At 40.2% G+C, this 14,072-nt stretch overlaps 1 protein-coding gene across 1 annotated transcript in view; it reads left to right on the plus strand.

Annotated features, from left to right (window-relative positions):
* Positions 1 to 13,304: 13,304 nt before the first annotated feature.
* KDR (kinase insert domain receptor) overlaps positions 13,305 to 14,072 on the plus strand; it is a 47,959-nt gene continuing 47,191 nt past the window's right edge. Inside the window, exon 1 of the mRNA XM_055294647.2 lies at positions 13,305 to 13,672. Within this exon, the coding sequence (XP_055150622.2) occupies positions 13,606 to 13,672 (67 nt within the window). The 5' untranslated portion in view covers positions 13,305 to 13,605. The remainder of the gene's footprint in view (positions 13,673 to 14,072) is intronic.

Genomic DNA, 14,072 nt, shown 5'->3' on the forward strand with positions numbered 1-14,072 from the left:
ACTGTTAAATTCTGATGGGTATGGTTTTAGTGTGTATTCTGTACACAAGCACACACATACAGATGTCTTAAAACTTTTTGAAACACAAGCTTATAAAGAATTTTTTTTTTTTTTTGAGTCGAGTCTCGTTCTGTCTCCCAGGCTGGAGTGCAGTGGCGCGATCTCGCCTCACTGAAACCTCCGTCTCCCGAGTTCAAGCAATTCTCTGCCTCAGCCTCCCGAGTGGCTGGGATTACAGGCGCCCGACACCATGCCCGGCTAATGTTTTAGTATTTCTAGACCCTAAAGAATTCTTTTAACTGGATATGAGTTAGCTCTACATATTACTCTAGTTTATTAGAATTTGACTTTTGATTTTAGGAGTTAGGAAGGGCAAAAGATGACACCGCATACTCCATTATGTTCAGCAATGTTTCTAGATCAGATTAACTGATTTAGATTATCTATATTTCTTGAAACTCAATTTTGATGTCTTCCTCCCACTCAATCCCCTTCAAGCAGTTCTTCTTTCATTCATAGTAGCGTTTAACAAAAAGCATAACTCAGAAAAAAAGGAGAGAGCTGCCTCAACAAACATAAAAAGCTTATCTTCTGTTTGAAGCTAAGACTTGGAATGCTGTAATTCTTCCTATCAAAGTGAATTATTAGTACCAGACTGTTGACTTCAGACTTTTTTACTTCTTCTACTTTTTTTCCCAGTAGTAGGTAGAAACATTTCATCTAGTCAAATGTTAAATAGCAATTTGAAATACTCAAGAATGCTTTAAGAATTTGTTATAAATGCCCTTACATGTGGAAGACTCACCCTGAATCATGCCAAATACCTTAACATTCATTCACATGAAACAGATTTTGGGGGGCAAAATGTATTTAAAAGTATTCTTCATAATTTTGAGTTTGTTAGGAATAAATTAGTTTGCTCTTATGTGTTATGGTTTTCAAATTTCTCACGTATTTTTGGTACTCTTTGGGAAGCTCACTGTGGCTCTTGTACCCAATGGACGGAATCATCCTGAAGCTACAAAGTTTTTATTTCTAAATTTTGGAAAGATATTTCTGTTCTCATGAACAAGAGTTTAACATGATGTCTCTCTACTTTGGCTGCACAACAGAGTCACAGTAGAAAACAAATAAACAACAACAAAAATCTATTGATCAAATCTTTCCTCCCAAAGATTTTGATTTATGATGTAGGAAGGTGCCAGGTACCAGGTTTTCAAAGCTCCCCAGACCCTGCAGATTCTAATGTGTAGCCGGGGTTGAGAACCACTGATTTAACACTAATAAATCTCAAATAAATAAATAAATAAATAAGTTAAAACTTAAAAATAAAATGATACATATCTATAAATTCTCTAGGAAAAGGAACAATATATCTAGTGCATGGGTAATACTTTTAAAACATCTAAAATGCTGGTGTTTGCATAGATACATCATAATTACCTTGCTATTAGAAAGCAAGGTAATGAATTAGTAGAGATTGCTTGGCAATCTGTGATCTGTGCTCAAGGAGTAGGTCTCTGGCACTGCACAGGCTACTGGGTACATAGCACGGGGTGAAACCTCCCGGCATGCCGCTGTCACAGTCACATGCTGGGGGTAGAAGTTCGTATTTCCAAGTGTGATTGTGGAGAATCTTTTCAATGCCTCTTCAAGATGATAATAATCAAGATTAATCTTTAATGGTTAATGGATTCCTGACTGAAGAGAAGGCAATGGATTGTATAATCTCTGAAGGGCTCTCACAGTTATATGAGTTCCATCTCAGAGGTGGGACAACATCAAAGAATCAATTACCATGCTGTCCCATAAGACTTGTTGTCACAAGCCAATCTAGATAGTTAACTTCTGATGGTCTTATTCTCTTCTGATTATGAGCTGAAAGATGGTCCACCTTTAGTATTGGGGATCAGGTCAGGAAGAAAAGTATTGAGGCTAAGCATATAGTTTGGGGTGGAAATATGAGATGGATTCATTCTTAAATATATTAGTCTAGAATTCTAGCCAAGAGATGGTCAGAATTTGAATGGTCAATTTAATGTAAGAACAAACCATAAAGGACAGATACATTAAAAAAGAATTGGCAAGACTGAGTGGTAGTCTGAATGGGTGTAGCTTTTTACTGTTTTGCCAACAGGTACATTTTATTGAGATTAATAAATATAACCAGCATTAAGAGGCAGCTTCGGAGTGTAGACTTTGGAAACACATTGCTTTGGCTCAAGTCCTGGCTCCTCCATACACAAGCTGCTTAGGATTGGGCAAGTTACTTAACCTCCCTCAGCCTTAATTTCTGCATCTATGAAATGTGTAGCCTGATGGTGAGAATTAAGGGAGTCAACACACGTAAAATGCTTACAACAGAGCCTGACACATGGTAACTCAATACATGTTAGTCATTATTATGGTGATACTGTTGGATGCAGAAAAAACTATTTCAGAAGAAGATTGAAAAGCTTGTCATCAATTATTTGGAAGTTTAGAGAAAACGATTATGTAAACCACACTAAACTTGTCCTTCATCTTACAATATAATGAGAGAGACAGACACACATACTCAAATAAACCTGTTAGAAGGCATGATATCCTTTATGTCACAACAGATATTCTTGGAGTGTGGGGAATATAATGGTCATTGATTAGCTGCCTCTTTAACATCCATTTCCCCCTGCTTCCTAGAAAAATATTTAGAATTTTTTGAGGAATAGTCCCTTTTCTATTTTAATTATGTAGTTTTGGTGTTATTGAGCTTATTGTTAATTGCAAAGGTGGACTCTGATTGACATAGCCTATCAGATCCTTCCTGCCTCTGGTAACTGGTTTAGGGATAAGGCAATCAGATTTAAGATGTGCTTAGGTCAAAGGATCAAAGGATCTTCCCCTTTATTTCTCAAGAGACACTGTCTTTCTATGGACAGTGTGGAGTGAGAATGTGTGGCCATTTTTTTTTTCTATTATGAGGACAGCCCGAAGGCAGAATTGAGAACAATCACAGGGAAAAACAGCAGAATGACACAATGAGACTCTGGACAAAACTGTCTGAAGGCAGCCCATAACTTCCAACAACATGGTCCTATACATTCAAGCCAAATTGAGTTGGTTTTCCTGTTTCTTACAACTTAAGGAATCCTTACTCTTGCAGGCATGGAGAGATTAAGTCAGATGGGGAGATGGGGATGAGGAGGGATTGCAGAGACTTCCTGGGGCCTCTTTTTAAAGAGGGCCAACTATGTACCGGCAGATATTGGAATAAAGCACATTCAAGGCAGACAGTAAGCAAGAGACAAAAAAGTGTAACGCATTTTCTGGAGGTGGCCAGTGAAATCTAGAAAGTTGGACTAAGAGTATGTATATGGTATACTGGGAGGTAAGTTGTATAAATAGGAAGCAGCAAAGAACAAAACCCTTAAACACAAGGCTTGGGATTTGGGGCTTTATGCTATGTACAGTGGTCAACTGTCCAAGGTAAAGGACAGATGAACTTTGTGTTTTAGGAAGATAACTTTGGCAGCAGAGTGATGAGTGGACTGGAATATTCCAAGAAAAAGGCAAACTGGTCACGGGTCAGGGCAGTCTGATGAATGAAAATAGGAGATGGATATGAGGGAAGTAAAGAATGTAGACAAAATTGGATTTGAGAGGAAAAGAAAAGGCAGGGGGATAGCATGGAATGTAGTATAAGCATCTAGAGGGACTTTGAGCTTGAGAAGGCTGAAGGAGGCAGGGTGGGTGTAAACAGACAAAGAATTCGGTTTGGGGCACTTTGAATTTAAGAAATTGGTGGAACGTACACAGAGATGTCCGGGAAGAATTAGACATTAGAAGCTGGAGCTAGGGTAAAAAATCAGAGTTGGAGAGCACAATTTTTCAAGTTTTCTCTGTAAGGAAGATAGTCAAAGGCACAAGAGGAAATAAAATTCCTGAGAAAGTCATGGAAGAGTACAAGGGATGGTGACCAAGAATGGATTCGGCCATCCCTATGTTTAGGGTTGAGGAAAGGAATGTCAGCCAGTGAAGGGAATTGGCTGGTAGGTAGGAGTGTACCCATGAGTGTTTCAAGCTTCAACAAAGACGGAGGTTCAAGAAGAGGGTGGACAATGGGATGGCTGTTGTGGAGATGCTGGGCAGAGTCAAGAGTAAGAAGTTACTGCACATGAAGAGAGAAGGTGAGGGATGTCCTTTTATCTTTCAAGAACTCGTTTGAAGGAAGGGTCAAAGTACTAGACTACTAAGTAGCTTTAGGGAGCAGCAAGGTCAAGTTTTCTTAGGATAAGGAAATATAAGCATTTTTGTATATATCCAAAGACCATTTTAATGTGGAATATTTTTGATGTGGTGCTTTGTTACTAGAATCATTTTCTCCACAGCTGGATCTTTTATTTATATTATGTGATCAGATGCATGAAATGACTCCCTTACAGCCTTTCATCTGCCTATGACCAGCCTGACCAATTATTGGATGATTATCAATTAGATCTAAAGTTGTATTTTTCATTTTATTTTAAAATTTCTCTCTTTGTGAGGCGTTCCTTCGTGAGATTTTTTTTTTTAATTAAGTGAAGCAATGCAGTGATATATTAGAAATGAACGTTCAGAAACACTGCTCAAAGAAAAAAATTTTATTTGTGCCTCCAGGGACTATTCACTAATGTTTTGGAAACTCTGGAGACTAAATTTATATACAAAGAACATAAAACTTTCCTGCTGTCATTGACTTGCTCTCAACGCTAGTGAAGTGGCATTACCGGGAAACATTATCTTTAGTCTCTAAAAATGTGAACAGTATTGCAAACTAATACAACTAACCTGGAAGTGTATACATTCTTCTTATAAGGGAATGGTAATCTGTAGCACTTCTCTGGGAACCAAAAGTATTTTTTTGCACTATTCAGTTCTTTGAAAACTTGATGGGCTTTAAGGGGGAAGATGGTATTAATTCACTGGAAAATGGTTACAAGTCTGCAAATCACACAGATGCAACATTTCAATCACACGTTTCCTGTATATTACATGCAAATCTTATAAATGCTTTATTTCTTTTTCTTCATTGTACTCAAAATCAAAAACAAAAATCTTCAATCCCCACTGCTTAATAAATTAAGAACTGACTGTTTCATTCCGTTGTGTCTATGTTGGCATTGTATGGTTCCATTTATTCCCCCAAGTTGCTCTCTGTAAAGACATTTGCAATGAATACTCAAGAGGCATGTGATTCTGGAAAAATAAAAAGCAAAGGAGGAACAAAGAGCAGCAGAAATGGAAATAACAAAAATAACTTGGACATCATTAATGTGTTGAGAGGTGAATATGCACAGGGACTGTGTTAGGCACTGAGAATACAAAATCAATGTGACCTAATCCCTGATTTGAGGGAGAAACATTTGCATAAATATGTGATTATGTTATCAGATGTTGCATTAAGTGCTATGTGTGTACAGGAAAAGGAAAACAATTTCCTGGTTCTGTGAATAACAAAATAGTCCACATTAATTTGTCAATGATAAAGTATAAATTCAGTATAACTGGATATATTTATTAAATGGATGACTATTATCTAAATGTGAATTTAAGAATAATCATATAAAGTACTTTTATATAGCTAGCATATATAATGTGAACTCCAAAGTATCTTTACAATAGCTTTATTTAATTAGACATAACACAATAAGTCTATAGTATACAAAATAGATTTTATTAATAGGCACCATCATCATGCATGTCCTTAACCGTTTTTATTAGACCTTACCAACTATCCTTCCAAACTTAACTACTTGCTCAGGTAAGATTTGTCTTTGCCTATTTCTCCTAGAAGGGTCTGAATTGAAGCAGACAGCTGAATAAAAAAACAAAACATATCACTTGGGACAGATATTTGCACTGGGTATGGAAGGTATGTCCAAGAGGACAAATGGCAAAAATTCATGGTAGAAAAGAAATGCCCCAAATGCTCAAGTGATTATTTGTATAGAAGCAACTACTCCTTTTTTTTTTTGGAAGAGAAGATCTGTGGTTTGGGGGTTGGGTGGAAGGTAAATATTCAATGTGGCTGGGATTCTGCAGGTGGGGAGGGCAAGATCTAATTACCTGCTTTGCATTCTTCTTTGGTCAGCCATCTCAGAGTGCCTCTTCTAAGTCACTTAGCTTTTCATGCATCTAGGAAAATGGAAGCTATTGTTATGGAGAGGCAGAGGAATTCAGTGGCAACAATTCACTCAGCCTCATGCCTTGAATGAGATTAGTCCTCAAAAAACACAAAAAACCAAAAACAAAAAGCTATTTGTATGTGCTAGGAGGGGTCTGTTTTGGCTGCTTAATACCTCTCTGCTTTTAAGTCCTGATTCCACCACTTACAGTTATGGGACATTGGAAAAGTTACTTAAACTTTCTAAACCTCATTTTCCCATCTCCCTTAAATGGGAATAATTATAGTATCTTTTCTACTGAGTTATTATGTGCATTAAATAAGACAATCCAAGGAAAATACCTAACACATAGTAATTGCTCCAAAAATCTACCCCTTCTTTTTACTGTTATTGAAAAAAGCAAAGAATGCCCTCCTTTTATCATATTCCTAATTAATGATGAAAAAACTTCATCGATTATTTACAAAGAGATATAACAACTTTTTTTTTGGCAAGACTTTTAGGAAGGCAAACAGACATTTACTTAAATTAAGAATAAATATTTTTTCTCTTCTTTTCTTTCTAAGGAATACTAATAGTGCTTGCCACGTCATGGGATGTTATGAGGATGAAATGAGAAATAAAGTATTCGGAACAGAGCCTGCTCAAATGATGTGCTCAAAAAGTGTTAGCTCTTATTATTTTTTAGCACCCTTCTCTGGTGCTGTGTGGACTTTCAGCTGATTATTTAAATTCTTTGCATCTTTTACACATTTAGAAATTATTCTATCTATTCTCATGTGAGGTATTCTGAGAAACTATATGGGAGAGTTTGGGACTGGAACATAGTTATACATATTTATTGTAACTGAGATTTTTTTCCTTTGCAGGGAGCAAGTAATCAAGTTCTCTTTAATCTCTTTCACAAAGAGGATGGAGAGTTTGCTTTATATTTACTAGAATATAAGCCTCTATGAATAAAATCGAACACTGTTGGACACATTCAAGGTGGGCCTGGCTTTGTGGTGACATAGCCTTCTTTTTCTTGAACATACAAATATAACAAGTTAAATGTATAAATCACACAGGGAGTGAAATAAACTTAGATGTTTAAAGAAGGTAGATAATGAGAAACAAAGGGTATGCTCATGATCTCTCAAGGCGCAATAGTTGTAAGTATGAATGGGCTATGAAACTGAGCCAACATCTGGTGAGGTAGTCATAGGCTCTGGTAAGTTGAAAATAAATGAACATGGAAAGAAAAATACAGTAAACATGAGAAAGTGTCAGTGCAAACATGTAATCAATAAATGGTCGTATTTAAAAATATAACAGCCCCTAGAAAAGAGAGTTGATCTCTTTTATAGTATTTTTTATTTGTAAAAGTAATACTTTCTCAGTTTGAAAAAAATTATAGAAATATATGAAGCAAAAAGTACAAGTTCTCATCCCTCTGCCTCTGTGCCTCAACCATTTCCCCAAGGTAGGTACTTTTTTGGTGTGTACCCTTCTAGATATTTTCTGCAAAATTTTCTATTATGCATGTATGTCTCCATGTATCTCTTCTCTATATCTATATCTACACCTCAAAGAAATATAGAAAATACTATCTTTTTTTTAGTCAGGGTGTCACTCTGTCACCCAGGGTGGAGTGCTGTGGTGCAATCATAGCTCACTGCAGCCTCAGCCTCCTGGCATCAAGCAATCCTCCTGCCTCAGCCTCTTAAACTGCTGGGATTACAGGCATGAGCCACCATACCTGGCCAGGAAATATTTTTGAACAGTTGATGTTCTTACGCGATGAAGGTATGTGTGGAAGACACCTAATTAAAGGCCTTGGTAACAAGTACTTTAAGGAAAAAAATTAAACATCTATTGAATCCTTATTACCACCATCACCATTTTACAGTTTATAGAGCACTTTCATGAGATGATCTCATTTGAGTCTCGTAACAGTTCTTAAGTTAGGTAAGAATTATTATTTTCATTGACAAATGATGAAGCTGCTGCCTGAAATGATTAAAAGATAATGCTCAAGGACATTCCAATTCCTTATTTTCACCATATCAAGGAAAAGACAATGGAAAAGTTAGTGTTATATTGGCCTAGGCATCCTTTGATTACAGTCATTTAAAACAGATTTTTTTTTTTTAATCATGGAAACTTTCAAACATGTAAAAGTAGAGAGAATAGTCAAATGAATCTTTAAGTACCCACTGTTCAACTTCCACAGTTTTTTTTTTTAATTTTTTTAAAATTATACTTTAAGTTCTAGGGTACATGTGCACAATGTGCAGGTTTGTTACATATGTATACATGTGCCATGCTGGTGTGCTGCACCCATTAACTCATCATTTACATTAGGTATATCTCCTAATGCTGTCCCTCCCCCCTCCCCCCACCCCACGACAGGCCTCCGTGTGTGATGTTCCTCTTCCTGTGTCCAAATGTTCTCATTGTTCAATTCCCACCTATGAGTGAGAACATGCGGTGTCTGGTTTTTTGTCCTTGCGATAGTTTGCTCAGAACGATGGTTTCCAGCTTCATCCATGTCCCTCAAAAGACATGAACTCATCCTTTTTTATGGCTGCATAGTATTCCATGGTGTATATGTGCCACATTTTCTTAATCCAGTCTATCATTGATGGATATTTGGGTTGGTTCCAAGTTTTTGCTATTGTGAATAGTGCCACAATAAACATACGTGTGCATGTGTCTTTACAGCAGCATGATTTATAATCCTATGGGTACATACCCAGTAATGGGACGGCTGGGTCAAATGGTATTTCTAGTTCTAGATCCTTGAGGAATCGCCACACTGTCTTCCACAATGGTTGAACTAGTTTACAGTCCCACCAACAGTGTAAAAGTGTTCCTATTTCTCCACATCCTCTCCAGCACCTGTTGTTTCCTGACTTTTTAATGATTGCCATTCTAACTGGTGTGAGATGGTATCTCATTGTGGTTTTTATTTGCATTTCTCTGCTGACCAGTGATGATGAGCATTTTTTCACGTGTCTGTTGGCTGCATAAATGTCTTCTTTTGAGAAGTGTCTGTTCATATCCTTTGCCCACTTTTTGATGGGGTTGTTTGTTTTTTTCTTGTAAATTTGTTTGACTTCATTGTAGATTCTGGATATTAGCCCTTTGTCAGATGAGCAGATTGCAAAAATTTTCTCCCATTCTGTAGGTTGCCTGTTCACTCTGATGGTAGTTTCTTTTGCTGTGCAGAAGCTCTTTAGTTTAATTAGATCCCATTTGTCAATTTTGGCTTTTGTTGCCATTGCTTTTGGTGTTTTAGACATGAAGTCCTTGCCCATGCCTATGTCCTGAATGGTATTGCCTAGGTTTTCTTCTAGGGTTTTTATGGTTTCAGGTCTGACATTTAAGTCTTTAATCCATCTTGAATTAATTTTTGTATAAGGTGTAAGGAATGGATCCAGGTTCAGCTTTCCACATATGGCTAGCCAGTTTTCCCAGCACCATTTATTAAATAGGGAATCCTTTCCCCATTGCTTGTTTTTGTCAGGTTTCTTGAAGATTGGATGGTTGTAGATGTGTGGTATTATTTCTGAGGGCTCTGTTCTGTTCCATTGGTCTACATCTCTGTTTTGGTACCAGTACCATGCTGTTTTGGTTACTGTAGCCGTGTAGTATAGTTTGAAGTCAGGTAGCATGATGCCTCCAGCTTTGTTCTTTTGGCTTAGGATTGTCTTGGCAATGCAGGCTCTTTTTTGGTTCCATATGAACTTTAAAGTAGTTTTTTCCAATTCTGTGAAGAAAGTCATTGGTAGCTTGATGGGGATGGCATTGAATCTATAAATTCCCTTGGGCAGTATGGCTATTTTCACGATATTGATTCTTCCTATCCATGAGCGTGGAATGTTCTTCCATTTGTTTGTGTCCTCTTTTATTTCATTGAGCAATGGTTTGTAGTTCTTGAAGAGGTCCTTCACATCCCTTGTAAGTTGGATTCCTGGGTATTTTATTCTCTTTGAAGCAATTGAACTTCCACAGTTATTAACCTTTCACCAATCTTCATATAACTTGTTAAGACATGGAGTCCAAAATACTGCTGGTAATGTAACCAAATTTGGAGACCATGGAGAGTAATTTATGCAGTGTGCTTTGAGTATGAACAATGTATATTCTGTATGTACAAGCCCAGAAAAGTAGCTGGAGACAAGAAGTGCTTAAAGATTAAATTAAATTTGTCTTGGGTGAGGCTGTTACAATGATTCCTCATTTAAGCTCATCTTGACATTATTTTCACCATTGTAACCCCAGTTCCTGGTTCAATGCCTAGCATATAGTAGGTGCTCAAAAACTGTTGAATGAATGAGCCTGCTTTGCAGTTTAGATCTCAGCAGCATGAAGAAGCCCATGCGTTGTAGTATAACTAACTTTTGCAGAATGTTTCTTAATGTGTATCTGGTACTTACTATGTCCAAGATCTTTACTAGCTGTGTTGGGGCCTATTCCAAATGCCTTACATGCAGTAACTCCTTTAATTCTTGTAAGAACCCTATGAAGAAGGTACTATTATAATTTTTTTTGTGTTTCATAGATAAGTTACCAGTAAGTTGGTAAAGATCACACAGCTCATAAGTGGTAGATCTGGGAATAAAATCCAGGCAGTGGCCCCAGAGTCTGTGCACTTAACTACTACTCTGCTGTAGCATCTGAATAGCATCTGTGGAACACTCAACACATTTGGGGCACTTTGCTAGGTGCCGTACTGTTGGGTTAACTCCCAAAAGTCACTCCTTTGCAATGCCAGATAATGAGAGGGTGCTGCACATGGAACAGACTTTCTTTTCTATCTTTTTTTTTTTTTTTTTTTTTAACAGACTTTGCCATTTTTTTATGAACCTAAGGCACTTCTAAGTGCTGTGTGGGAGGGAATGTGGTAGGCTGATTTCACTGAGACTCTGCCAAATTCTGGTCTTGTGGCCATCAAAGGCACATCATTTCCTCCAAGACTTCTAAAGGGGGCTATTACCATGGGCCTGCAGGTTCTGGTTTGCATTCAGAGGAGACACTATCTTCTTAAATGAGACATCGAAGAGGAAGTGTCATGAATTGTAAATAAGGCTGATAGGGAATTGTTTGGTGATGGGGATGGAGAAAAACTGCCCTCTCCAAACCAGGTTCCATCTCCCACCCCTTTATCCAACTCTGCCAGAGTCCATCCTATTTTATTTGCTACATTTACTAGCAGGAAGAGAGGAGTTTCTTTAAAGATTCTCTCCCCTCCCCAAATAAATACCTCCCAGATAAATATGAGTACATCTATACAGTAGAGCACCATGCCAACATTGAAAAGATGGAAGGATGGAGCTTTGTTTGCAGCCAGCTTGGGCGACATAGTGAGACCCTGCCTCTGTATAAAAATAAATAAATAAATAAATAAATAAATAAATAAATAAATAAAAGATGGAGATTTAAAGGTTGATGTAGAACAAATCTCCAATGTATATTATAAAGTGAAGACTGGGCAGGTTGGCTCATGCCTGTAATCCCAGCACTTTGGGAGACTGAGGCAGGAGGATGGACTGAGTCCAGGCATTGCAGAGCAGCCTGGGCAACATAGTGAGACCTTGTCTCAAATAAATAAATACAATTTAAAGGGAAAAAAGCCAAGGCTCAAACAGCATTTATACCAAGCAATTGTGGGAAGAGAAGGGTGACATATCTACATTCTTGTGCTTAAGAATCTGCTTGGAAAAAATAGGAAACATAAAAATGCCTCTGCCAAAAGAAAGTCTTTTCACTCTAAATCTTTTTGTGTTTTTCCAACATTTTTTTTTTGCTATATACATTCATTATATCTCAGAGTTAAAATATTTCACCTGTCAACTTGGAAAAGTAAAAGCGTGAATACAGTAAATATTTAAAAACAGATGAAGATAAGTAACAGGTTACATTAATTGTATACAATCAATCTAGTTTGAATTAGACGTAGATAAAATAATTCTGTGTGTTTATCTTGGTGAAGAATGGTCCTTTAGGTTGTCATTAAAAAGCACCTCTGGGAGGTAAGAGACATAGGCATCTGGAAGATTCATATTTAATGAAGTTAGGGGACATCTGATGTCACTCCTCAGGTGTGGGGAGATACGGACAGAAAACAAGAAGGAACGAATGTGGTCAGGAAGGAATTGGAGTTTCTCTCCAAACAGCTGCCACAAGAAGTCCACACACGTGGAGACAGTTGTGCAATTTGGTCACAGAATGTCCTAGGTGCTTTTGCTTCATTGCTCCTCCACTGAAGCCGGCTGGCAGCTGGCCTCCTTCCCCTGGGCCTAAGGATATCTTGGCTGGAAGCTCTGCTCTGAAAAGGGGCATGGCCAAACTTTCACTAGGGCTCTTCGTTGGGGAACACGATGGACAAAAGTCCTCTCTCACGGAAAGCCTTATGCCAGGGACGGGCCCTGTATACCTCCAGCTCCCTGGAGCCCTGCTACAGGTTTTGTGGCGAGAGCCAGGCAGGGGTCCCAAACGAAAATGCCTTCTTGGGGCTAGGCAGGTCACTTCAAACTTGGGGCCGCCAAATATTTTGGGAAATAGCGGGAATGTTGGCGAACTGGACGGGTGCGTTTTCTGATTAACAGCAACCAGATTCAGCTTTTTAAATTACAATTATGCTGGTCAAACAAAATACCCTAATACAAAAACCAAAACTGCTGGCAGGAGTCGCTGCCAGCTTGCGACCCGGCATACTTGGCTGAGTATCCGCTTCTCCCTTGTAGCTCCAAACTGCTGCAGATTCTCGGCCACTTCAGACGCGCGCGATGGCGAAGAGGGTCCTGCACTTTGAAGCGCCTGGTGAGGGCGCGGTGCCCCTCGCTGCGCTCCTGGTGATGCTCCCCAAATTTAGGGGACCCGCAAGCGATTAAACCTTGGAGTAGCTCAGTGCCCGTTACCGACTACTTTTTATTTACACCAGAAACAAAGTTGTTGCTCCGGGATGTTCTCTCCTGGGCGACTTGGGGCCCAGCGCAGTCCAGGTGTGTGGGGAAGTGGGGAGATGTAAATGGGCTTGGGGAACTGTAGATCCCCGCCGGGTACCCGGGTGAGGGGCGGGGCTGGCCGCACGGGAGAGCCCCTCCTCCGCCTCGGCCCTGCCCCGCACGGCCCCGCCCCCGCGCTCTAGAGTTTCGGCTCCAGCTCCCACCCGGCACTGAGTCCCGGGACCCCGGGAGAGCAGGCAGTGTGTGGTCGCTGCGTTTCCTCAGCCTGCGCCGGCCATCACTTGCGCACCGCAGAAAGCCAGTCTGGCAGCCGGGATATCCTCTCCTACTGGCACCGCAGACGCCTCTGCAGCCGCGGTCGGCGCCCAGGCTCCCTAGCCCTGTGCGCTGAACTGTCCTGCGCTGCGCGGTGCCGCGGGTTCCACCTCCGCGCCTCCTTCTCTAGACAGGCGCTGGGAGAAAGAACCGGCTCCCGAGTTCTGGGCATTTCGCCCGGCTCGAGGTGCAGGATGGAGAGCAAGGTGCTGCTGGCCGTCGCCCTGTGGCTCTGCGTGGAGACCTGGGCCGCCTCTGTGGGTAAGGAGCCCACTCTGGAGGAGGAAGGCGGACAGGTCGGGTGAGGGCGGAGAGGACCTGAAAGCCAGATCGAACTCGGAATCGTAGAGCTGGAGAGTTGGACGGGACTTGACACTTTGCGATCTTTCATTTACCAGTGGGGAAACTGAGGCTCAGAGACTGGCCCAAGATTACCCAGCGAGTCTGTGGTCGCCTGTGCTCTAGCCCAGTTCCTTTTCCAGGACTCTGGTTTGAGACAGGGACCTCCGCTGGAGCGTATCCTGAGATGCCGACACACCCTCAGGCTCTTGGGAGGCAGGGGTGGGAAGGCGCCCGGGGCTGGCAGGCAGGAGTTGCCTCCGCAGGCGAGAACAGGCGGTGAAAAGTTGTCTGGCTGCGCGCAATATCCTAGTCCGGGCCC

Source organism: Symphalangus syndactylus, chromosome 10 (genome assembly GCF_028878055.3).
Source record: "Symphalangus syndactylus isolate Jambi chromosome 10, NHGRI_mSymSyn1-v2.1_pri, whole genome shotgun sequence".
Lineage (NCBI taxonomy): Eukaryota > Metazoa > Chordata > Mammalia > Primates > Hylobatidae > Symphalangus > Symphalangus syndactylus.